General features: G+C 45.4%; 1 protein-coding gene and 1 long non-coding RNA gene across 8 annotated transcripts in view; both read right to left on the bottom strand.

The window, feature by feature from the left end:
- Positions 1-24180, bottom strand: part of BGAL17 (beta-galactosidase 17) — an 85683-nt gene extending 61503 nt beyond the window's left edge. For 3 of the 7 annotated variants that reach the window (XM_086506404.1, XM_086506402.1, XM_086506405.1), the window contains exons 1-7: positions 23947-24116; positions 20665-20781; positions 19964-20159; positions 19343-19431; positions 19134-19214; positions 18947-19041; positions 14511-14581 (exon numbers count right to left, since the gene is read on the bottom strand). In XM_086506404.1, the coding sequence (XP_086362530.1) occupies positions 14511-14581; positions 18947-19041; positions 19134-19214; positions 19343-19431; positions 19964-20159; positions 20665-20781; positions 23947-24051 (754 nt within the window). In that variant the 5' untranslated portion in view covers positions 24052-24116. The other 4 variants (XM_086506406.1, XM_086506407.1, XM_086506403.1 and 1 more) reach the window with 4 other exon arrangements.
- Positions 21534-23936, bottom strand: LOC147419022 (uncharacterized). The gene is made up of 2 exons (XR_015187204.1): positions 22181-23936; positions 21534-22063 (listed from the first exon to the last, which is right to left on the bottom strand). It is a non-coding gene; the product is annotated as an uncharacterized LOC147419022 (long non-coding RNA).
- Positions 24181-26789: the final 2609 nt, after the last annotated feature.

The following is a 26789-nucleotide window of genomic DNA, read 5'->3' as shown; positions in this document are numbered from 1 at the left end:
CGAAAAACGCGGAGCGTCCGTACAACTGCCACATCATCACTTTTGTGTGAGTATGTGTGAGAGTCCTGCTTTATTTTAATCCCTTTGTGTCACTGGGGCTCCATCGGACGGGGTCCCATAAGTTGGTAGGACCTCTTCTTCTTCTGCTACTTGTTCTTCTTAGGGTTTAGGCCCCACGGCCGGCATTTGTAAGTTGGCTCCATTCTTTAGGGCTTTGACACGTCAGCAGTTTGTGACAATCTGAGTAAAAATGTCTGCAAAGTCACGATCTATGGCGTACTGGTCAACCATATCCTCGAAGCTTTGGTGATGAATCGCGCAAATAGCGAAGACGAGGGGCTTCCTAGACAATGCATCTGCCACTAAATTTTTTTGTCCTTAAACATGGACAATCTAGAGCTAAAACTGTGACAAAATGTTAGCCCACCGCATCTGCTTTTCCGAAAGCTGCTTCTATGACAAGAAGTAGCGTAGACTCTGATGATCTGTAAAAACTATGAAATCGGCTCCGAGTAAATAATGTCGCCACTGTGTAAGAGCATGGATCACTGCCAATAGCTCTTTCTCATAAATCTCGGCTACCAACTCTGGCCTTGAAAACATTCTCCTTTCATAAGCAATCACATGGCCTTCTTGCATCAAGACTGCTCCCAGGCTACGACCACAAGCGTCACATTAAACTTCGAATGGCTTTTGCAAGTCTAGCAAAGCCAACACTGGTCCAGTAGTCAATTTTTCCTTAAGTGTCTGAAAAGCAGTCACCTCTGTCCCAGTTGGGCACCTCTGTCACCCTCTCTGTCAATGAAATTTGAAACCTCATCTATATACATACCAAATAGAGTAGGAGGCGATGGAGAACCTTGTTTCACTCTAATAGTGGAGTGATCTAAATTAGATATCCCCTCTTGAGTGCGTACATGTCCCACCACTGATCTGTATGAAGCCATGATCCCCCAAATCAACTCAATGGGCACTCCAATCTCTTGTAGTCTACGCATCAATCTGACTCTGGACACCATGTTAAATGCTTTGCGGAAATCCACAAAGCTACAATAAATCCGTCTCCCATGTGCCCTACCCTCCTCAATGATGGCTCTGAATGTCAAAATATGGTCAAGAGTGGAGAAGCCTCTCCTAAAACCGGCCTCTCCCGTTGCTCGTATGCCTTCACTCTCTGCCCATCTGCTCAACTGTTGCTCAAGGATAGATGCATACAACAGTGCCAATGTGTATCCAATCATAATAGTACGGTAGTTTCCAAGCTCCGTAGGATCACCTGCCTTGAAGATAGGCACAATAGTAGACAGTCTCCAAGTCTCAGGTAGACTCTCCCACATGACACGATTGAACTGCATACTAACCCCACACATCAAAAATAGTAATCCTTGGGGAAAGGGAGTGCTCATGAAAGAAACGCCATGTCTCTCCTCAGTCTCTACTCAAGAACAACTGGTATAAGTCTCATTCCATTTGAGCTAAGAATGCTCGTTCTTCCGTCGCATAAGGCGCCTAAAGGCTATCCGAGACTGTCTGTAATTGATCACCCCTAGAAGAAGATCTCTCTGAAGTTGTGCTCTCGTTTCTCTACACTCCTCATCATACCAACTGTTCTGAGGCATGGTCCCAGAACGGCATCTCTCATTAGGCTGAGTGTGTGGGTATGCCTCTGCTGATGCATCATGCAATGTCTCAGTCAGTAAAGTGGTGATCTCCCTCCACTGAGAGTCTTGGCCTCTGGTGCAATACATAGACGACTATAGACCTCCTTTGTATAAACACAATCAGTCTCTGGTGTAAATGTATAGCAGGTATGTGTCCTCCCTCCTGACACCTGGGTTGTATTGTACTGAAAGGAGACGAAAAGTATCAAGAGAGCATGATCCACTACTACACTCACTGGTCTTGGTCCTACTGTGAAATCATGAATGCAGGGAATGAAGCTCAGATGTGCCATGACATAGTCCATTGTGCTGGCTCCATGCCTGTGTGGAAAGCATGTGAAAACAGCTGCTCTAGGACAACGTTGTAGGCCATTAAGTATCGCCAGACCATGTTTAGTCGCCATCTCCGTGAGATGTCTCCCATACTATGTCTCCTCTCTATCTTGTGAATGTCTATCAAGCCCCAAATCTCCTACATCCAGTTCTCTAAGCATCTCCTCTGAAGTGTCATAGAAGACTGTTTGAGCATTGCCCGTCCGGGCATTGAAGTCCCCTGGGAGGATGATGTCACCATCCTTGGAAAACTCCCATATGTCATTGTCTAGGATTGAGAAAGGTGACTGACCTCTAGGCCCACCATAGACTGATGTACTGGGGGGAAAGTAGCATATGGCAATGTATAAAAATCGGCATGCGTCGGCCCTCAGCCTCACCCACATGAATCTAGCGTGATCGTCTCTTCGTACAATGTGTAGGAGTGGATGTAGCTCCTCTCTGAATAATAATGCTACTCCCCCCGATGACCCGCACTTGTTCTTTGATTGTGTTCAGATCCTCCATCATGAAAGGCTGAAATTCCCCTTTTTCAAGTCGCCCACTTTTGACTTCAACAAGCTCACCTTGTAGATTTTGGATGATGGAATCTTGGACGACCACTTTCTCCTCGAGCGAAGCAATCCTCCTACGCATGCCATCTCTTTCTTCGGTCCATCTTTGAAGCATAGTGCTCCTCTCCTTCCTCCACTCTTCTACTTCGTTTCTCCATTCTCTCATTTCCTTCTCTATTCGACATCCTCTTCCCTGTCCGCATGAAGGCGGCTTTGTGGGCGGCCAGCAAGGGATGCGTCTTCTTACACGTGGGGGAAGCCGTTGGCACTTCTCTAATGCTTTCCGAGAGAGCAAGAGAGAGAGAGAGAGAGAGAGAGAGAGAGAGAGAGAGAGAGAGAGAGAGAGAGAGAGAGAGAGAGAGAGAGAAAGAAAGATTTTTTAACATCCATAGGAGGCCGAAATCAGCCTATGAGACAAATCAAAGTACATTGGGTGGGTGTCCTCTGGATATCCTCTGAAGGATGAAAAGGTACAAAGCAAAAATAGCTATCCTGTGTAAGGACTGAGGGAGGAGGGAGGTGGTACAAGGGTGGGGTTCTAAAAAACAGGGGAGAGATGCAATCCTATATGCTGGGGAATATACAATCATGAAAGAAATGCTATCATATCTCTAGCTCCATCTTGTCCCGTAATCAGGGTGTAAGACATGATGCATGGGTGAGTGAGGTGTGAACAATCCCCATAGGATGGCGGCTGGATCTGCAAAAGCTCGGATGCGTCTCTCCTCTAGAGATCTGTAGTAGCGCTCCTGGATCTCCTCGATCTCTCTCTGGTGAAGTCGGGGTGCCCTACGCCCATGGGGACGTGGACGTCTGCGAGCTCGGACCTCCTCAGCCTGTTGTAGAGTCACTCCTCTCTGAGTAGTCTGGGATGGTGGTACTACTGTGCCCCTCTGGAAGAAATCTGTAAGCTGTCTGGCGCTCGTCTCTCACATCTGATGATGTCTGAAGGAGAGAGTCCCTGTGCTGCTGTGCCTCTATGAGGAAGCGGCCGAAAAGTCGTTGGTCTCAGGACTAAAGAATCTGGTGTAAGGTGGGCTGATCTGCAAACAAAGTCGATATCTGCCTCTGATCCCCTCATATGCTCTACATCTGCACACAAAATGCTCCTCACTCTCAATGTCTACTGTGCAAAGTCTGCATATCCTCTCTGCCCTGGGGACATGTGCAGCTCTCCCTGCCTTAATCTCTAGCTGGTGTGATGATACTATGAGTTGTCCAATGGCAACCCGTGCTCTATGTGGCATGTGGACATCCATGTATCTCGGTCTCTGGATGAAACCATCTGCTAGGATGGTCAGGAAGTGGTCTCTGTAGTATTGCCTCTTCGTAGGAAGAGGCTCTCTGGGTGTGATCCATGTCTCTCGGATGTATAGCTGCCAGAGATCCTGTCTGAGAACTCGATTCCTCTCATGGTGTGAGAGGCGTATGCATGGGGAGTCAAGATCATACTGAAAAGGGAGCAAGTCTGTGATCTCCAAGTCATGGGATGTGAACCACTCTGTGAACTGTGAGTACCATGCTCTAGTGTCCCCCTCCTGATGTAGCTGTATCGATGCCTCGAAAGCTCTGCGTGTGAGTCTGTCTGGTGGAAGCTCTCGCATGCGTTGAATGAAGCAAACTGTCTGGAAGAGGGCGTCTACTAGCATGGGGGGTGCCGCTAGCTCTGCTCTGATGATGTCGTGTGGTACTGATGGTTTGCTATGGAGCAAACGAGAGATCATAATGATCTGTGGGCGCTCTATCTGTGTCCAGAGAGATGCTAAGGGTCCTGGTGCCCATACTGCGGCAGCGTACATCATGGCAGGTGTAACTAAAGTGTCAAAAAGCCACCCTTTGGTGCGGGGCTCCTGGAAGTGGGCCTGGTGGCATCTGCGCTCTAAGGTGGCCAATGCTGCATATCCTCGTGTAAGCCGGTCTCTGGCTGCCTGGGTCATGGAAAATCTGCCCGTGGTGCCAGTGAAAGTCACCCCCAAATATACATATGAATCAACTACCTCAACCTGTCCACCTACTACCATGAGCACTGCTCTACTCCGGACTGTCCTGGAGGTGTGGAAGATCATGACCTTGGTCTTGCCAAGGTTCACTGTGAGCCCTCGATGTGTGCAGAAATCATCCAAGGCGTGTAGATGGCTCTGTAGTCCCTCCTGTGTCTCAGAAACTAGAATAATATCATCTGCATAGAGCATAATATGGACTGGTGTACCTGCCAAGTCGGAGCCCGCCCCGCCTGCTCGTAGGATGTAATCTGCTATCTCGTCGATGTAGAGGCCAAATAGGGTCGGGGAGAGGGGGCATCCTTGCTTCACACCAATGGTGCTAGCAATGGGGTCCGATACTCCACCTGGGCACCGCACTACCTATGACCTGTGCATACAAAGAATGAATGGCCCATATCATCTTAGATGGTATCTGTAGCTCCTGGAGACGCTGAAAGAGTCTCTCTCTAGGGATGGTGTCAAAAGCCTTGCGGAAATCCACAAAGCAGCAGTAGAGTCGTCTCTTCCGTGCTTTCGCTCCGTCGATCAGGCAGCGAAGCATGAAGATGTGATCGATGGTCGAGAAAGTGCGTCGAAACCCTGCCTGTCCTGGTGCACGTAGCCCTGATGCCTCTGCGTATGTGTTGAGCTCTGCCTGAAGAACTGCCCCATATAGTTTGGCTAATGTGTGGCCAATCATGATAGTCCTGTAGTTCCCTGGGTCCAAGGTGTCGCCAGATTTGTGGATCGGCACAATGGTGTGCATGGTCCACTCCTCTGGTAGTCCCTCAACCAAAGCGCGGTTGAAGAGACGTGCTATCAAGGGGGAGAGGGTGTCTGTTGCATAGATGAGGTGCTCGCTCTGTAGTCTAGTGTGGTCTGCTGAGCGGCCATGCTGGAGGCGTCGAATAGCCCTCTTCACCATACTAGATGTGAAGAAAGTCGAGGTGGTAGGTCGAGGGTCGGGTGGCTCCGGGATCAATGGCTGCCCAGGTATCTGGTATAGGCGCTCGGCGTAATCATGCCAGATCTGAGGATCCTCCAGGGGGGTGGTAGGACGTGGCTCTCTGAGAATCCTCCATGCAGTGGCGCAGTCTGTACTCATGAGAAGGTGGTATAGCTCAAGCTCCTATGCCTCTTCGAAGGTCCGCCGTTTACGGTGTGTGATGGCCTTCATCTGTTGCCGAACCTCGCTCTCAGTGATCTCCTCCAAGGCTCGTCGAGCCCGTAGCTGCCTGTATAGATCCCTACACTCCTCGTCGTACCTCGTCGTACCACCGGTTTTGGGGCATCATCCCAGAGGGTGGAGGTCTACCAGTGTGGGTAGTATGTGGAAAGCAACTGAGGGCTGAGGTGTGTAAAACTGCGGAAAGCTGGCTCACGGTAGAGGACTGCTTCTCCGCCAGATCCTTTAGTGGTGTTGTGACGTGTGCACTTCCTGTGTGTAGACTCCCACTGATAATCCTGTACTCGGGGTAGACCTCTCTCTGAGCTCTCCTGTCTCAGTGAGTAGAATGACGTCTCTGTCATGCATCACCTCCTCCAATCTCCCTGGGTGTGTCCACAGAGAGCCGTTGCAGTTCCAAACTGCCATGTGTATCTCTTCATATAGTGTCCCATAGGCCGCGAGTCCCTATGCTACGGCCTTGCCATCGATGATGACCCGGCCGTCGCGATAGGAGGCTCGTTTTCCTTCATTGCGTGCTTGTTGGATCCGGGGCGTGCATGCTCTTCTATGCTCCACTTGCATTTTTGTGAGGTCGTCATCTAGGTAGATGGGGGGGGCCGTGAGACCTCGTAGGATTACCCTCTTTCGGATGAAAAGGGTGCGTGCTTCTTCCGATGGGAATTGGAGTATAAGAGGCCTCTTCTTGGTGAGGTCTTTGCCGGCTCGCCAAGCTTTGGTGAAGGGGGTTGGGTCTTCTACTTTGTAACCAAGTGTGTTGCATAAGGTTTTACCATCTTTCTCGGGGGTGGATTCCTTCCTTTCTTCAATGCCGGTGACTCGTATGTTGAGGCGACGGGCATTCCTCATCTTCTCCTCTTCAAGGGTGGTGTGTACAAGGAGAGCTTCTTCCTTGTGGGCGTCCTCTTTCGCTTCTTTCTTGAGGTTCTTCTTGACCACTTCTACCCATCCCTCCTTTGTGGCTTCGAGCTTGTCTTCCAGGCTCTCGGTTAGGGCTTTAGTGAGTTCTTCTTTGATGGCCTCCTTTGTGTCCTTGTTGATTTCCCCTTCCTCGGGGGTAAGGGATGCGATTGAGGCCTTGAGGATGGCATTTGCTCATGCATCTCTTCCTTCTCTTTCTTCCATCCTTCAAGCTCCTTCTTTTTGTCTTCCTTCTCCCTTGCCCATTCTTCTTTCTCTTTGTTCAAGACTTCTACTTCTTTCTCAAGTTTGGAGAGGCGGTTGATGATAGTGGTGATGGCGGAGTCGGTCAATTTCTTGTTTTCTTTGATCGTGGCGTGTAGCTTGTCCTCCATTTTGGCTATTTCATCCTTTGTGGCCCCTTTTGCCATAGCCGTTCAGGGGTTGACTCAATGGGTGAGGCCCCTTTGTATTGAAGGTTGAAAAAGGTGACGAGAGAAAACTTCACGGGCAGGGCAGTGGGAATAGCTGACGGGCAGGGGCAGTGGGAATAGACTCCAGCGCGCAGGCAGGCCCAAAACGAAAGTTTTTTTTTTTTTAAAAAAAGGCTGCGCGTAAGTAATTAGGCGCGCAAAACAGGCTGCGCGTAGGTAGCTGGGCCCGCGCAGGCAGTGCAGTAGGTCATGGCGAGGGTGCAGCAGGGCATGGCGTGCAGTCAGCAGTCAGCAGTCAGCAGGGCATGGCGAGATCTGATACAAAGTCTGGGTACAAAAAGTACAAAGAACTGAAAAGAAAATAGTGGGTAGGGGTGGGGAGAAAGCCGATACAAAGAGAATACAAAGGGTGAGTTGATACAATGGAGCTCTCTGACAGTCGAGGCATCATATACATATACATATACATATACATCAGTATCCAGGACGGCTCCTATGTCGCACCAATATAGTATGGATCTTCTGTCGCAATTTACGTCGATATCGAGAGGGCCCCCTCATCCGTGGGCGACGGGACCGCCCTAACTCTATCGCTCGATCAAGCAGTATGCCTCTGGTGTTGTTATGTTGTGGGGGCTACTCGAACTCCTCTGTCTGTGACTCAAAGAAATCTGTAATCTTCCGCTGTCGTTGGATCTCTCTCATTGTGCCCCTCTTCAAGAGGTCCTCTCTGTGTTTGCGAATCTCCAGTAAGTATAATCCAAGGCATCTCTGATCCTGGTATCTCATGACTCTAGAAAGTGACCCAAAACCCTCTCTGTATAGACAGCGAAAGCGGCCTCATATCTTATGTATATTGGGTAGTGACATATGTAATGTAGCTCTGTCTCTGGCTCTATTTGGCACACCTGACAAATCCTGGACTCAGCGAGAGAGAGAGAGAGAGAGAGAGAGAGAGAGAGAGAGAGAGAGAGAGACTCTAAAACAGTAAATTAACACAAAAAACCCTAAAAAAACAGCAAGAAACATTTCTGAAACCTTAAAAAACAGCAAAACGCAGATTTGAAACCCTAAAAACAGCAAAAAAAACATTGGCAAAACCCTAAAAAACAGCAAGAAACAATGACGAAACCCTAAAAAACAAAAAAAAACGGTAAAAAACCCTAAAAAACAGTGGCAAAACCCTATAGACAGCCAAAAAGCAATTTTGAAACCCTAAAAACAGCAAAGAAGAAGTGACGAAACCCTAAAAACAATAAGAGAAGAGAGAGAGAGAGAGAGATGAAATGTTATATTAAACATCTTCAAAAGGCCAAAATGACCTATGAGACCAAACTGATACAATCTTGGTGGATCTAATACAATGTCCGGGTACAAAAATAAAATGAAGTAAAGTGAAAAACTAAAATCTTAACTGCTAGATGTGAACTAAGCAGCTAGTTGGAACTGTGTAGGATATGAGTAAGGGGGTAAATATAATGGGTGAGAGCTGATACAAGATGAGCAGGATGTACAATCTTCAAAAGAGCTAAAGCATAGGAGATCCATCATCGGTCGTTGGCGGATCTCATCAATCTCCTCCATGGTAAATAGTCTGATAGAGAGAGAGAGAGAGAGAGAGAGAGAGAGAGAGAGAGAGAAATGAAATGAAATGAAATGATATATTAACCTCTTCAAAAGGCCAAAATGACCTATGAGACCATCAGATACAAAGTGGTGAATCTAATACAAAAAGTACTGAAAGTAAAAATGAAAACTGAAAATGAAGTGTGAAATGTGAAATCTGAAAATGTAGAATAGGCCCTCAATGACAATCTGGGTGTCGTGCTAGAATGCCTCTGATCCTCTGCTGGAGTCTCCGTCGATGTAGTGTGCTCCTGTGTCTCGGTCGTGGTCGTCTCGATCTCCCGAGCTCAGTCGCCCTGTCAATGAGGGTGCCTCTCGTATGAATGCAGGTACAACCCTGTGCTGGTGGTTGGTCTCTTGGCTCCCTCGATCCAAAGAAGTCTGTGATGTGTCTCTGCAACTGTCGTACTCCATGTCTCCTCAACAGACTATCTCTATGTCGGTGTAGCTCAAGTAGATATAGGCCAAGGCATCTCTGATCCTGATACCTCATGACTATCTAGGGGTCCAAAACCCTCCCTGAATAAGCAATGGAAGCGCCCTCGTATCTCATAATACACAGTGCAGTGGCATATGTAGTGTAGCTCTAACTCTGGCTCTCTACCGCATAGTTGACATATCCTAGACTCCGGCGGTATCCCTCTGTGACTACCCGTCTCAGTCTCCAGCTGGTGTGAGGATGTGCGAATCTGACCAATAGCACATCGCAGACCATGAGACAAATGAGTGTCCATGTAGCTTGGACGAGTCACAAACCCATCTCCCGAAAGTTGGAGAAGGAGCTCTTTGTAGAAAGCCATCTTGGTGCCCAACTCTTGCATCGGCTCTACCCATGTCCTTCTGGTGTCCAACTGTATAAGATCCTGCCGAATGAGTCTAGTGATCTCCGTCCGTGTGACTGGTAGGAAGGGTGCATCCAGGGAATACTGAAAGGGAGGCAATCTATCCATGCTGAGACCGTGCCTCTGAAACCATGAGGTCGTCTGCGACTCTGCACATACCAACATGATGCATCTCCCTGCATCGCTAACTGTCTAGAGGACTCGAGAGCCAATCTAGTATATCTGCCTCTATGTGTATCCCATAGACTGTGCATAAAGGACACTGATCTGGTAAGAGCCTCAATCTCTATAGGAGGGGCGGCTACCTCAACTCGAATAATCGCATGTGGTACGGAGGCCTTGGCTCTAATCATCCGGGATATCATAAATACCAAGGGTCTCTCCATGTTCCTCCAACTGTCCTGATTCACAGATGGTCCCCACACTTGGACCCCATAAAGCATAGCTGAAGCAACCACAGTATCAAAGAGCCATAACTTTGTTCGTGGTTCTTGAAACTCAACCTGCGAACACATCCTCTCTAGCCCTCCCAATGCAGCATAGGCTCTGGACAGTCTAGTCTCTGCTGCTCTCCTCAGAGTAAACCTCGGTCCCGTGAATACCACCCCCAGATATGTATATTCATCTGTGTACTCCACAGTGTCTTGACCATATACGAATGCAGGTGCCGATCTCTTGACCCACTGTGGTGTGGTGTTAAACACCATAACCTTGGTTTTACCAAGGTTCAAAAACAGACAGTCCACTATCCTCTGCAAAGTTGTGCAATGCATCCAAATGTCTCTGCATGCCCTCTGGCGACTCTGATATCAACACAATGTCATCAGCATATAATAATAAAGGGATCCATGTCCCTGCTAGCTGAGCGCCTCTGTCGCCCTCTCTGTCAATGTAGTCAGAGACCTCATCTACATACATACCAAAAAGTGTAGGGGACAAAGGACACCCCTGTTTCACTCGAATAGTGGAATGAACAATGTCAGAAATCCCCTCAGGAGTGCGTACCTGGCCAGTCTCACTGAGCCGTATAAAGCCATGATCCCCCATATGATCTCTGTGGGTACTCCCAACTTCAGTAGCCTGTGCATCAATCGGGCCCTCGGCACTGTGTCAAATGCTTTGCGGAAGTCCACAAAGCAGCAATACATCCGTCTCCCATGAGCCCGACCCTCCTCAATAATGGCTCTGAGTGTAAGAATATGGTCCAAAGTGGAGAAACCCCTCTTGAATCCAGCCTGTCCTACTGCTCGTATGCCCTCATTTTCTGCCCATTTACTCAGTTGCTGTTCAAGAATGGATGCATACAACCGTGCCAATGTGTGCCCTATCATAATAGTACGGTAGTTCCCAGCACTGTGGGGTCCCCTGCCTTGAAGAGAGGTACAATAGTAGATAATCTCCAGGACTCGGGTAGTCCCTCACACATGACACGGTTAAACCACCGTGCAAGAACCTCTGACAGTAAATCTCTAGCATGTATCAAGTGCTCTGCCACCAAACCATCATGATCATATGCTCTCCTAGTCCTCATCCTGTCAATGGCGTTTTTCACCATCTCAATGGTAAAGAAGGTACTAGTGGCTGGACATGGCTCTAGAGGGTCTGGTAATGGTGGTTGCCCGAGTACTGTATATAATGATGCTGCATACTGACCCCAAGTCTCGGGAGAGGTAATCACTGGAGGAGGTGAGTGCTCACGGAAGAGACGCCAGGCCTCACCTGAATCTCGACTCAAAAAGAGCTGATACAAATCACGTTCCATCTGGGCTAAAAAGGCCCGCTTCTTCCGTCGCACTAAACGCCGAAGAGCATTCCGAGACTATCTATATGTAATGACTCCAAGTATAAGCTCACTCTGAATCTGAACTCTCATCTCTCAACATTCCTCATCATACCAACTATTCTGAGGCATGTTCCCAGAACGTCTTCTCTGATCTGGTTGAGTGTGTGGGTGTGCCTCTGCTGCTGCCCCATGCAAGATCTCCGCCAATAAAGTGGTGATCTCCTCCACTGTATATACAGGCGTGGCTGCCCACATCCGTCTGTAAATCTCTTCCACATAAACTGAATCCGTCTCTGGTGTAAAAGTATACCCTGTGTGTGCAATCCTCCGTGGTGTCTGAGAGACTATACTGGAAAGAGACTGAAAAAGTCAAGAGAGCATGGTCCACTGCTACTCCAACAGGCCTAGGGCCCACACTGAAATCCTGAATATTAGAGATGAAGCTCGGTGAAGTCATGACATAGTCTACTCTAGTGGCCCCATGTCTGTGTGGAAAGCATGTGAATCCCCCAGACGAAGGAAAAATCTCTAGACCATTAAGTATGGCAAGACCATGCGTAGTCGCCATCTCTATGAGATATCTCCCATACTCTGTGTGCTCTCTATCCTGTGAGTGTCTGCCAAGCCCCATCTCCGATATATCCATCTCTCTAAGCATCTCCTCCGAGGTATCATAAAATACCGTTTGGGAGTTGGCCGTCCTGGCATTAAAGTATCCCAAGAGAATGATATCTCCATCTCTAGAGAACTCCCATATGTCATCATCAAGTATAGAGAAAGGGGATTGCCCTCTAGGTGAGGTATAGACTGATGTGCTAGGGGGAAAGTAACATATAGCAATGTATAAGAATCTGCCTGTCTCAGCTCTCAGTCTCACCCACATGTATCTTGCCTGGTCATCTCTCCGGACAATCTGTAATAGCAGCTGCAACTCCTCCTTGAATAAAACTGCTACCCCTCCTGAACCTCGACTCCCATGCTGGGATCTAGCGTCTGGCCGACAAGCTGTCTCCCATAAATAACCAGTCACACTTGGCATCAACTGTCCAGATTTTTGATGCGTCTCTGAGTAAAAGACAATGTCTCTATCTCTGAAGCTATCCTCAAAGGCACCCACATCCAGCCTATATGATCCATTACAATTCCATGCCGCCATCCGGAGTGTGGTTCCATATGTCTCGCACCGTCATGCTGTGCGTTTTTCCAAAACCACTACTTTCCCTCCTCTATAAAAGGCAATTTTTCCCTTCTCCCTTGCTGCCTTGATCTCTGGCATCAACTCTTGCATATGTGCTATTCGTGCTAAAGTAAGGTCATCCCCCATAAATATTCCAGTTTTCTTAAGTGCCGGTCTCTTCTTCAGGAATTCCTTCCTTGTTTCCAAAGTCGGGAAACGCAAAATAAGTGCTTTCTCTTTGACGTTTCCCTTCTCATCCACTCCTTTCTTTCCTACTCTCCAAGCACCTGTGTGCATAGGTTCCGGGATGCCCATGCGCTGCAAAAGTTCCTTCACTTCGTCTTCTACATTTTCAGTGTCTTTGATACCAGTAATACGCACATGGAGGGTTCTAGTCCTCCTCTTCTGTTCCTCTTCCGCTGCACTCAGAGAGAGAGAGAGAAATGAACAGTTTTCAGACACTTGGATACCCTTGTTGCTTTATGAAGATGATATGATATTGTTCTCATTGCTGACTCGCTTGAGGGGCCACAGAGACAGTTGGATGCATTACGGAGCTGCACATAAGACAGAGCATTGATGAAAGTGCAAGTGCCTGACTCATGCAAGGCTCATGCATCCACGAGACAAATTGTCACCACCTGCATCATGCATAGTAATGACCATATACTATATCCCCATTAACCAACAATCCACTTTAGTATTGAGCTAGGTATCAATAAAAGCCCACTCCCTCCCCCCCCCCTCCCCCAGCAGTTAAATTTCGAGCACTAGTGCCTAGGTGGCACTAACGAAAGGCATTGATTTTTTTAATCTTGAAATTTCTAAAGGCCAACGCTTCTGCCACATAGGCAGAAGTGCTCCAAATTTATCATCTCGAAATTCATCTTCAATAAAGAATGGAACAAAGAAAAATGAACAAATGTCTAGTAACAATAGAACTTTAAAGGTCCGTCAATCTGGTATACATGATGCTGTTGCAAGGCGGCATGCCCCACCTATGACTAAGAAACACATAGCATTGAAGAGGGGGGGGTAAGGTGATAAGGACCTGGAAGTCCACGCACGAAGGCCAAGAAGATCGCAGCCGTAATGTCAACTTAAAAACTAAACCCAGCCACGAATTAAACTCGGACAGTGCCTGAGGGCTTATAATAAAAGCTTATAAAAACGGCCAAGGGTACAACATGTGCGCGTGGGTGAGATGGTTAGCTCATGCGTCACGAAATCTGGGCTGCGAGATCCTAGGTTCAAAACCGGGTGGCAGGGGCCTCGATTTTTGCACTGTCCAGGTTCTTGCACTGTCCAGGTTCACTTTCGCCCCGATTGTCGTGTTGTCCGGGTTTGATCTGCCTCAAGATCCTGCCCTGGCCTTCCGGACCGTCGATCCCCTTACCCCCCCCCCCCCCCCCCTCTTTAATGCTATGTGTCACTTAGTGTCGTGGCATGACCCATGATCGCTCGTGAATGCCCAGGTAATGATCGCTCGTGAATGCCCACCATGTGTTTAGTTAGTGATAGATAGGCTGCGCACATGCAAGCCGTACCCATCTTAACGTTCTCAGTGGTGGGTAGCCATTCGCATGACGGGAAGATTCCTTACTGGCTTGGAAGCTCTGCGACGTGCCAAAAGCAGTGGAGCCTACTGTTAGCAGAAGAAGAAGAAACAGGATTGATGTGCTGCATGTGCGCAAGCTCCCTGTGGGTTAGGGCGTTCACTCCACGAGAGCATGCAAATCACAAGAGTGGCCAGTCGCTAAGAGTCTACTTCTTCACAATTGAAAGCCAATAAAAAGTGATGTGTTAAAAACTTGAGTTTTGTGCATGCCTTATTCTGTGTCTTGATCAAGAAGAGAATAGCCTGTTTGAAAAAAAAAAACTGTTGTCAAAAAAAGAAACAACAAAAAGCCAGATCCGAAAAACCATAAAGCATAGTTTGGCAAGCTGACTAAAGATCTTCACACTATTGTTTATTTATGTGCAGCTTACAGGAAAAACGAATGAGTTGCACAAACAGGAGGGCCAGAGTCACCTGTATATACTTCTGCGTCCATCAGTGTTCCGTTCTCCAGGTTACCTTGAGAGTTTCCATCTGTGGTATAGCTGCACTCATAGACAGCACATGGATAATGCTTAAGAAACACATTTTCTGTCAAAATAACATTTTACTGAGTTGAAGACTTGTATACGAAGTAAATATCAACTCAACAACTCTATTCAATCATCAATGACATTTCCCAAAAAGCTTAGATAATGGAACAGCTTCAATGGAAACATTCAACAACCAATTAACTGCCCGATCATTTCTAGCCAACATACCCAGGTTTACAGGTACATTGGGTATGGAACAATAAAGTACAAAACAAAACAAGCATAGAAAGTACACGAAAACGATGTCTCAGATATGCTACAAAGTATTTTTTAAGAAGCTAACGTAAGTAGAGAGAGAAATGAAATGAAATGAGAGAGAGAGAGAGAGAGAGAGAGAGAGAGAGATTACATTATCCTCCTCGGAGGTCAAATATGACCTATGGGACCAAAAAAACTTGTGTACAATAGAGGCTCCTCTATCTAAGAGGATACAATGTCTGCAATGGCACATATAGATATGGTGGTGGTGGTGGGGTGTGTGTGTGTGTGTGTGTGTGTGTGTGGTGATAGCTCGCAAGACCTCTGCAGCGTGCGAAATACAGCCTGCATGTAAGACCTCTGCTGCGGGTAACCCTCAGCCTGCGCGTCCCCTGCAGCCTGTGCGTGAGGGGCCTGTGTGCAAGTCTTTGCAGCCTCTGCGTGCTCTGCCGGCAGCAGTCTGTGTGGTGTGTGTGAGGTGTACAGCAAATCCGTTTTACATAAGTGGTGTTCAACAAGGGTTTAGCAGTGTACAGTTAGAAGCGTTTGTTCAGCAGGTGTTCAGTTAGGGCTGTTGAATTCACGTACAGAAGTGTACAGACATTCAGTTTTAGTGCGACTTATACAGAAAGTGTGGACAAGGTTTAATGTTTTAATGTAAGGCTGTTGTGGCATACTGTACCTGCCAAAGTGAACTTTGTACAGAGCTTCAAGTTGCCATCATTTACAGTTATTCACAGTGTTTTGTTTAAACGCTTGCTTCCTGGGAAAGGTTTTGCTCATTTATGTTTGACTCCCTGTGTGTGTTTAAGCGTCGGAAAGCCATGGAACCTGCTTCGAAGGCCACGTCGGAGATCAAAGCTTGCTTGTATGAGGACTTCGAGGAGGATCGGATAGACTAGAACAGTTTCCTCCTGCTCTCGAAGTACGTATTCCTATTCAGGAACTCATGGACCCGGTCGCAAATATGCTTTGAATGCAATCATTTTGTTTTTTCCTGAGAAAATGCCTACCGCCCAGGATGTCGGACAATGGGTCAATTTTCTTCTTAAACGCCAAGTTGTAAGGGGTGTCTATTTTGGTGCTCGGGATTTTATGAAGTCCTCTTGGCGAATATTGAAGCCAGGAATCTGCTGTTAGAAATGTCTCCTTTGTTTTTTGGCACGCAGATGACTCATGTTCTGCCGTGGGCTCTGATAAAGGAATATCAAAGCCTTATTCGTCATAAATGCGTCGTCGCAATAGTTGCATGTTCTCTCGGGCTGATGTAGATCCTTTTCAGTTTTTCAAGCTTTCCCTCAAGCAATCTTTACTTTTTACCTAGGAAGTTGGTGATATCACTTCAGCCATGCATCAGCTTTCCTATGAATGCTTTTAGCTTTTTGTTGATGAACACTTAATGTGTTTTTGCTTTTGTATATGAGCTTTTCTATGGGTTTTCCTCGCCTTGAGGTTTCCCACTTGTAAATTACTCCCAAAGATTTACAAAAAAACTGTGCGCGTGGTGGTGGAGGGGGGGGATAGGGGATACAAAAAAATTGCAACAGATGTCGCTTATGGGGTGGGGGTGGCTAAGGGAGGAGGAGGGGGGTGCCGGGTGGCTTTTAAGTTTTTGTGTTCAAAACTCCTCAATGATGGCTCTACCACCACGATAGACAGCGTACTTGCCTGCGGCCCGTGCATCTGGTACCTTTTGTAGCTCTTGCTTCTTTACCTTAAGTTGAGGGGGGGTTAGAACCTCACTAATTCATATGGTCGTGCCCTTGAGAAGATGCGTTTGCTTTAAGAGTGCCATGCGGTTCTCTTTGGTCTTGAAAACAAGGCTCCCTTGGTTGGTGCAAAGATCACGATTTACGAACTCGATGGTGGGAATGTCGAGCTTGACAGGTTGGACAGCCTCATTAAGCTTGGTTAGGATAGCGGGTAAATTACTAAATTGTCATCCTCCCACCAAGTGGGGGACAAGCCATCGATGCGTAGACCTTCACGGTACGATAGGTCCATCTCTGTCACGTCCAACTCCCTAAGCATCTCCTCGGAAGTATCATATGCAGGAAGTAATGCCGGAGATTAGAGCGGCAAGGGGGAAAGGCAAGATCGCTTTTTACCGAGACGGAAAAGTGGTAATACTAGAGCGACGCTCCACATGACGGTGCGAGACTTATGGGGCCACACTCAAAGTAGCTGCCTGGAACTGCAATGGATCTATGCGTCTTGATGTGGGAGCTTTTGAGGATAGCTTTACTGGAAGAGACATCGTCTTTTACTCTGAGACACACCAGGCCCCTGGGCAATCCATGCCTCACATCAGTGGATACAGGTGGGAGACAGCCTACAGACAGGAGACATGCTCAGAGCACAGAGGGCGGGGCTCGGGGGGAGTGGCAGTGTTATTTAGAGAGGATCTGCAGCCACTGATACACATAGCCCGCGAGAGAGAGAGAGAGAAATGAAATGAAATGAAATGTTATATTAACGTCTTCAAAAGGCCAAAGTGACCTATGAGACCAGAAAGTTACAATGTGGTGGATCTGATACAAAGTCAGAATAACAAGATGACAAAATGACAAAATAAAATATTATGGAATCCTAGACTGCTGGGTGTGGACTAAGCAGCTAAAACAGCTAGCTGGGATAGCTAGATCATAGGAGATCCAGCATCGGTCGCTGGCGGATCTCATCAATCTCCTCCATTGTCAATAGTCTGACCGGGCTTTGTGCATGTCGAGCCAAAGTGACCTGGATCCTCTGATGCAGCCTTTGTCTATGTTGTGTAGTCCTCCACAGTCGTGGGCGTCTAGATCTCCCCAGCTCAGTCGCTGTCCTCGGCGTGTCCAGTGGCAGCTCTAAAGAAGTCTGTGATCTGTCTCTGAGACTGGCTAATCTTTCCTCTCATCAAGCTCTCTCTCTCTCTGTGTCTGCGCAGCTCGAGCAAAAACAAGCCCAGGCATCTCTGATCCTCGTACCGCATGACTCTAGAGAATGGTCCAAAGCCCTCTCTGAACAAGCAATGGAAGCGGCCTCGTATCTCATAGTAGACGGGGCAATGGCATGTGTAGTGCAACTCTGTCTCAAGCTCGATGTCACACAAGGGGCATGTCCTGGCCTCTGCTGGTACTCCGCTTTATCTCCCAGTCTCGATCCGCAGCTGGTGTGAAGATGTGCGTATCTGGCCAATAGCACATCGTACCCCATGAGACAGGTGAGTGTCCATGTATCTGAGAGAGAGAGCCTTATTAACGTCTTCCAGTGGCCAACCTATGAGACAAAACGATGTGCATATGTGTGTCCTTTGGGTATCCAAAAACAAAAAGGACAAAAGTGTTGAAAATAAACCTGCTATAGAGAAACAGACTGAAATGTAGATGCGTAAACATGTGTATGAGCGATGAAGGGGATGGAGCTAGCACCAAAATGGGGGTGTAGTATGGCATGCATATGTGGGTAGGGAGTGAAGAGTCCACGTAGCATAGTAGTATGGTATGAACAAGCCCAATCTCTACCCCTCTATCAGGGGAGGGGCTATAAGAAAACTGGCACCGGTAGTCCCTCACCTATTTCAGTGCTACTTTGAAAAAGTTCAGCTGTTGCTCCTTCTGTTTCCATACAAATATTGGCTGATGTTGATGTGCTGTTGAAACACTCTTGCTCTATTTTAAAAAGATTGTACCCTCCCTTACTCTCTTTCAATGTTTCACACAGTACACGTTGTCATGGGATGAACAATAGGATAGCTAACAGCCTAGTTTTTTCTAGAGGCAAAGGTCAAATCACCAAAAAATCAGCTATTTGCAATAAATTTCAAATACAGCCTCTTACTTCCTGGTCAATTCTTGACACCATTTCAGAATGGCCTTACGCCACATTTTAAATGATAAACATGACGGTAACCCTTCTGCACATTTCTATTATTAACGTATAATCCTTAACCGGCACTGAGATTCCCTCAGGGCCCCAATGTCAAGCAGAACCCCATATTGGATGATTTAGTTCAAGCTCACAACACAGTTAATCCCTTGGTAAAAAGGAAGCATGTGACAAGTTGGATAGAGATGTCTTCTTCCCCATTAAGTGAGCAGAAAATCCATTCTTCATCATGAGAAAAAAACTCTTACTAACATGATGGTGTTGTTTCCAAGATAGGATTTGGCCTGATCGACAAGATGCTGAAGGTAACCAACGTCCTTGCCAAAAGACCCGAATTCATTCTCAACCTGCAGCAGTACCCAACCCACTATGAGGACCTACTTATAACGTCAATTGCCAGGCAACTACTCTGTCAGCAGTCTAAGTCACGTAAAGTTACCTGGACCATTACCACAGGTCCTCCATTTTCATACAACAGTGGAGAAATCTTGGAAAGCAAGATTTTCCACCAGTCATCAACCTGAAACAAAAGAGAGCTTGGGTTCAGAGCTGATGCTAACAAGTTCCAGTAAAGAAAAGGAATAATTTGTGCCTTGAATATGCCCAATGTTGAAGCAAGACATTTTCACATGAAATCGATGGCCTTACAAGATTCAAGTAAGAAGGATCTGATGATCGAAGTCTCAAAGGCGGTTGCTGTGCTAAAAGCCAAGCAGGAAAACCACCAAAGTCCCACTCTGTCACACATTCATCCCGAGGTCAAAGAAAGACACAAGACAACCATCTCTTTGAATTGGTAAAAAACAAAACAGATCTCTAGGAGCTCACACTGTTGATGGCAGAAGGTAACAAAAAGTGTACTTGATGGACATGAATAACAAACGAGGCATTGGTGTCTAAAAAAGCCCAGTTGACAAAGGCTACAACACTTTATTCATGTTGATGCACAAAGGTAAAGTACCAGGGCCGACAAGAACATATTGACACTTTCAATCACACGATTGCAAATTGATTACCTTTACAACGCTGGAAAATTACAGAAAAACTCCTTTTTTCGTGTAAAAGGATTTTTTCCCAGATAAGGACAGCCTACAAATCTTTTTTCTAAAAAAATCATTAGACTCTTAGCAATGCATATTGGATTGTCTCTTTTAAGATTTCTGTCAGAGAAATTAAAGAACTTAACTTTACAGCCCCTACACTCCATTGCGTTGTCACCTGAAATAAAATTCTGCTATAAAATCTTTGTAAAGACTGTAAGAAGCAAACCTGCACAGATGTAAGGGCCAGCACGAAGCATCACCAATAAGTCCAGTCGTTGGGCGAGCTTCAAAAATGATTCAAGATCTGCAACACCATCAAAATGAAATTCCCCTTGCCTTGGCTCGTGCAAATTCCAGGGCACATAAGTTTGTATGGTGTTTAAGCCCAATGCCTTCACTCGCAATAATCTATCTTCCCAATACTATCAAAGAGAAGAGACCAGGCAAAAGGACAACCTGAGCTTAAAAGACTTCATTTACAATGTTCTGAATTGATAAACAATGAGACAAACGACAAAGCCAACCTAAGAATTCTCTTTTTACACCATTGAATCTTTATCTAAAGAAGCATTCATAAAATAAATATTTTTGCAAAATCAATCACAACATCTATAGAAATAAGGTTACTGTTATTTAGCAAAACAAATAGATGGCATGAGAAGACAGAACCTATGCCAAATAGCACAAGATAATTTTCAATCTGTCTAGACAACATCATCTAGCTCATGACTTCTCCAAGATATGCACATTAGATTCTCAATTTTTTCTGCATGTGCCTATGTTCTTTATAACTAGCTGCTGCAGCCCAAAAATTGTTGAGAATTAAGGCAAAGCAAGGACAAACTACACACACACCCGCCCCCCCCAAAAAAAAAGACCCGCTGTTTTTCTGGTATGTCACCACAGAAAAGAGTTAAAAGAACCTACCTTGGGGTGTATTCTGAAATAATGCACATCCCCTCCTAATATTCGGAAAGGTTCTCCGTCCTTCCAGAACATATCATCAGCAATCCAGAAGCTCCTGTCAATTTCCTTGCTTCTCTGCTGCAACCGCACCATTAAAGATTAAAGATAAATTTGTTTGACGTATTGCAGATCGAATGTCAATTCATCAGTCAATAATAACACCTTTCATGTCAAAAAAGCATTCCCACTTGACAGTCCCAACCGAATTAAAACAGAGAAGTATAAATACTTTTTTTTTTCCGAGAGAGAAGTATAAATACTTGTATCTTTCACCACCATTTATTTTCTCATGTGAACTATGTTCGTAGTAAATTTTAAAAAAAGGCTTTGAAAACACTTCCAACGATGAAACTCCTTCAGATAGTTGCATGGATGAGCTTTGATTTTCATCCAAAATATTGCTTTTCAATTCTCATTGAGACGATCACAACGATTCCTCTTGATTCTACTAGGAACCCCCTAACAATGCGCACACCCTCCCCCCCCCCCCCCTTACTCAACAATTCCTACCAAACTGTAGTGCCTGCCAGGCCTTGTGGACGGAGGCAAGGAAAATGTTGTTTTCTAGAACTTTTTGCAACCTGTCATAGTCTAAACTTATCTGCAACTCCCTTCTACATGTCATTCTAGATAGCCACATGAAAATTCTGCAAATGTTGCATTTTATGGTGCACCACATCTCGAGCGATGCATGGTGGAGCACTGACTTAAATGAACACATATTCTGATTAAATTCACATAGTACACCAATAGCATCTTCTTGCGGGTGGGCATGTTCTACTGGATGCTGAAGTACTTAGGAGAGCTTGGAAAACTAGACAAGTTAGAGCAATTTCAAAGTGCACCAAGGCATGACTTTATGCAATGGGTTTTAGGGTTAGGGTTATCCTTGTCAAGTCATACATCAGCAGGAATAACACTGGCATATATCGACATTCACCAGAGCATACAGAAAATGATGTTACATCACACGCAGGCCATGCCTGTCTCTATAGATCCATCCCGCATATCGGTGCGAACACTTACACCGTTTCCAATAAGGCACATATACCCCTTCGGTATCCGACTAAGGTTCCTCCAGCCTACATTTGAAACGCATGGAGGACCTGATCTCACATTACTACAAATTCAATCGCCGTCAGAGGGATCTGCAAGTGGAATGAAAATGGGAGGTGGGTGGGGATTTACATATGGCCGTAAATGGGCGAAAGGTTGATAGCTCGGGTAATGCCGTATGAGCAGAGTCTTATACTTGGCAGCACTATGCTTCTGGGTAGCCACTTCCTCCCGCAATTGCTCCTCCTCCTCCTTTCTCAGCAACAGATGAGTTTTGAGGCTGTCCAGCTCTGTCTCCGCCGCTCTGAGGGCCACCTCCACATTCAGCAACCAGTTATTAGGGACAGCAAGGCCATCAGTCACAAGGCTTGAAAAAACAGTTGGCTGGGAAATGAGATATATTCATCTCCCTTTCTCTTACCCCGATCAGCCCAGCCGGATCACCCTCTGGTGCGAGCAACGCTGGAACCTCCGAGAAGGGCTTGAGTGCGGTTCGCCATTTTTGAATCTCCCCTTCTCAGTGAACTTGTATATCTTCTTTCAAAAGTGAGACAACTGCATCGAGGTCATCCTCCGTCAGTGGCAGCAGGTCAGAACTGGCTTTTTGATATGCCATTTTCAGTGAGAAGTCTGCTGCCCGATGCCAAGCCATCTCCTTGGAGACACTTCTTGCAAACTCCGCTTGCCGCTCTTCAGCTGCAGTGGCTGCCTCTGTTGCCTCATGGATTTAGCGCCGAGCTTGTTCTTCCCACTGTTCTGCGGAAACTTCACGTGTTTCAGCCCAATACAGCCGCCCTTCTAGTTCAGCAAGTCTCTCCGTTAAAGACTGACTATGAGTTGTTAGCTCAAAGATCTACTGCTGCTGGACTGGAATAACTTGCAACTACTGCCGTTGCTCATGCCAGTGAAATTGACTTCACACATATAAATTGTAAACAGTCAGTGACATGTTGTTCTTGTAGTTGGTATCCTAGCTGCATCCAAGGATACTCCGCACTGGTATCAGAACCTGAAGGCAACTGTTTTAATTTTGAAAAAAATGTAGCCGTGCAAGTAGTTGATGCATCTCTTTATCGTCCTGCCTTCCCAGATGCGGATTGGGTAGAAACCACAATAGCAGAGGTTTGCACGGGGCCGGTTGTAACCGGCACAGTCACCGGAGAAGTAGATACTGGCAAAGAAACTGGTGCGGACACCGTCCGACCTGCATCACTAGCCTTACTGGTACCTGTAACAGCAAACTGAGTTGCCGATAAAGCCTGCGACCTCCTCTCCAGCATCTCTTGTTTCCACTTTTTCGTCGGAGGCTGCAGCACTCCATCCTCTGCAGTGGACTTTACCACTGTCTTGGGGACCCGTGGCACAGAAACAGTATTACTAGTGGCAACAACAGAACCAGGACCAAAAACAGTGCCAGTTGCTCCTAGTCGGCTAGATTCACCGTAATCAGCATTGAGGTCACCAGCACATCAACAGGGGGAAAGGGCACACATTGTCACATGGCATAGTAGGGACATAAACCCGAAAGATGAGGCCCTCGAAACCTGACTCTGGAAAAAGAAGCCGCAATATTTTCCCTACTTTAGTATTCACTGACTGCCCTCTATCCATCGTGCCGACTGCTCTTCTGGCTTCAGTAAACAACTGTCGAATGAGAACCTCAGCCCAATTGACACAACCTGGCAGCTTAGCCACAAAAATCATGGCATAAGCAGCACGAGATATATTATACACTTTGGCCATCAACCATACCCCTTCCAACACCCAGCAAAGACATTCCCATACTTCAATATCCAGACAACCGTGCAATCAGAGCTCATTACTAGTTGAATTTCCAAAACCTGTTACCATATCCTACATGGTCGTAGGCTCCATCAAAGGATCAAGACTATTCTAGCACGGCATGGGAAACGTCCAATACGACTATTTACCAACGCAGACATTGACGATATTCTTCAACGCCCAATGCAATACATCCTCAGACAATTATGTTCATTTTAGCTTTTATTAATTTAGTACCCAAACATTGTATTAGATCCCCCTTTCCATAGGTCGTTTTGGCCTTTTGAAAAACGTTTAATATAACATTTCATTTCAATTCATCTCTCTCTCTCTCTCTCTCTCTCTCTCTCTCTCTCTCTCTCTCTCTGTGTGACACAGATGAAAGTGCGTTTTGTCAGAACTTGCCTGTTGTAATTGTTCTTGGGAGGGTAAGAGCAGAGACAAGGCAACCATGCAGCATCCAAGCAGGACGTGGCCATGACGAGGAAGGCCATGGAAAAGCTTCGACATGTTTTCAGTATGTCAGCACTCTAAAACACATAAAATGGAAAGCAAATCAAGTCATGTAAGGCTGCTTACACACCGATTTGGTTTTTCTGACCCTAGTTGATGAGCCTTTTAACTAAACAGTCGCAAGCCAATATGCCTATAATTCAATTTCAGACAAAAGCAATATCTTCGTGTTTTTCTCATAGGGGATTCGAACATGATGGAAAAATTTAGGACATGTGGCATAACTTGGGATAGATAATCTTAAGGAATGAGAAAAGGAGGTGGCCATAACTAGTTGAAACCCTAAATCTTTTTGACATATATAAAGACTCTTGGATTGACTTGGAGTAACAAATAGCATGGATCCTATTACAGAGTTGCAAGGCTAGACAGAGCGTACATATCTATCAACTTGCTGCAAGACAAACTGCCAGAAACAAAATTCAACAAGTTTTCCAATCTGTTTTCAGTACTTGTGATTCAGCCTTCAAGGCTTGGGATATGGTAGGTAGTGACACTCAAAAGTGCATCATTGAGTACGAGAAGAAAGCTAAGGAGATTAGGGCAAAACAATTTCTTTTAGAAGAAAAAACTCCTCAGGGAGCTCCTATCCCTCATGAGCTCTTAGAGCTGAAAGAGATCCTTAAGCAGCAAGAGCTCCTAAATGCGAATAGTGCCCTTGCTTGGACCAAGATTTTTGGGCAAGAAAGAGAGACAAGCCCACTAAGCAAATTTTGGAGCTACCTAAAAGGAAATAGGTCAAGGGATTTATTTGTTACCTTAAGGAGTAAAAGGGTATGATTACTGCCTTCTAAAACAAGAACCTAGATACTAATGTTTTCTATATTCTCCTCTAAGTTTCTCTCGTTGCTAAGGCAAAAATAGCCCAAGTCAAATTGGAAACAATGGCTCCTAATTGCCCCTTCTCCTTGACTAGCCTATCTTTGAGGAGGAGATTAAAGAAACCATAAGAAAGTTGAGATATGGAAAGACACCTGGTCTTGATGACCTTCCTAATGAGTTCTTCGAGATGAATCAAGACTTTTTGACATCTCGTCATCTCAGGAGCTCTTCCCACCAAGGTTAACATTGCAGTCACTAAATTGATTTGCAAGATGGAGTCTAAAGAGGAGTTGGCCAATTGGAGGCCCATAACATGTATGACTTCTATCTTTAAGATATTTTTCCTAACCCCAACTAGAAGACTTATGGATCAAATCATTTTTGAAGTAGCAAAAGAGTTTCATCAAAGGGAGATTCATTTTAGATGCTATAATTTCCTTATGGGAGGGAATGGAATAAGCTAAAGATTCAGGTGAAGACTTTATCTTCTTCACCATCGATATTGACAAAGCATCACTCAAAACAACCACAGCTTCTCCATTCCAAGGGCCTTCGTGAAGATAACTGCAACCTACTCATCTATCACAACGTACTCAAGGTTGATCTCTTGCCAAGAACCTCTCTCTGATGAAGTGGTAATGCACCTTAAAGTGATTCATCCTCGCATTAACACTAGGTTCCGAGCCAACGATATGCAAGTGAAGATATAAGCACTCCTAGTTTCCACCAAATTTTGGAAGAGATTAAAAAAATGAGCCAAGTGTCAAACAAGAGTGCAAAACATTGGATTAAACCCTCTAGAGGTTCTATCTTAAATGGAGTAATCTCATAAAGAAATTTCATAAAATCAACAAATTGGATTAGACCCCCTAGAGGTTCTAATTGAAATGGAGTAAGCTCATAAAGAAATTTCATAAAATCAAGAAAAAATCCTTCTTGTATGCATTGCATGATTAAGAAAAGAATTTTCCCCATTAGGTTTTTCCCTTTGACTTGTATACATTCATGTAGCTTTATTGCATTTTGCTACTATAAAGTACGACAGCCCGTCCCATTTGCATCCAATAAACCCCAATCAGTTGTTCACTTAACCTAGTATGTATTGAGGTGGATTTATTTTGCCCTTTTTGTTTAGGAGGGATTTCATATGGTTTTTTTTAAAGCTCATATGTACTCAATCATTGAGCCATGAATGCTTGCCTCTTAGCCAGCTAGCTTTTGATCAACCTATGAGCCATGCATGGTGGTTTTATATGAGTTCTGCATGATGTTTCTTTGAGTCATGTTGTGATTGTCATCATTGAACCTATCAAGACTTGTATCACAATTTGTTCACCATTTATATCTCTTTTTGAGAAGCATATCCATCATCTCAGTAGTTATCTCATAGGTTAGATTCACCTATGTGATGAAGGGGGATTTCTTAGGTCTAAAAGAAATGGTAACCTCTAAATAAGTATGATCCTATTGGCTATCTAGATGTATCCTACCGTATTCCACTTAAATATTTAGCTCCACCTCCACTCTACTTTAGCGTCATGTATCTACGATATAGTCTCTCAACCAGATTTTCCTATTGTATGTGGTACCATCAACACGTGTAGGGGATAGTTGGGCTTTGTAATAGTTAATCACTATGTTATTGTCTTGATATATTAGTGGTTAACTAATTGTGAAAGTGGTGTTTTTGTAGATTCGAATTCTAAAAGTTGAGACGGAGGTTGTAGAGTAGATTACCTCAATTCAATAATTAGAGTCATTAATTATTTTTTCTCAATAAACTTGAGATGCGCTCATTTTTTATAGGCAAAGCTAAAGATAATTTTCAATAAGATGAAAACCAACTCTTATGGTTTCAAGAAACTTCATGTAAAATGAGGAACCTCTAATTTTTGGCACTAAAATTATTTTAA

This window comes from Adiantum capillus-veneris, chromosome 29, assembly GCF_014529385.1.
Source record: "Adiantum capillus-veneris isolate H3 chromosome 29, ASM1452938v2, whole genome shotgun sequence".
In the NCBI taxonomy this organism is placed as follows: domain Eukaryota; kingdom Viridiplantae; phylum Streptophyta; class Polypodiopsida; order Polypodiales; family Pteridaceae; genus Adiantum; species Adiantum capillus-veneris.
The sequence above is the reverse complement of the archived record's forward strand: the minus strand, read 5'-3'. Positions and strand labels throughout refer to the sequence as shown.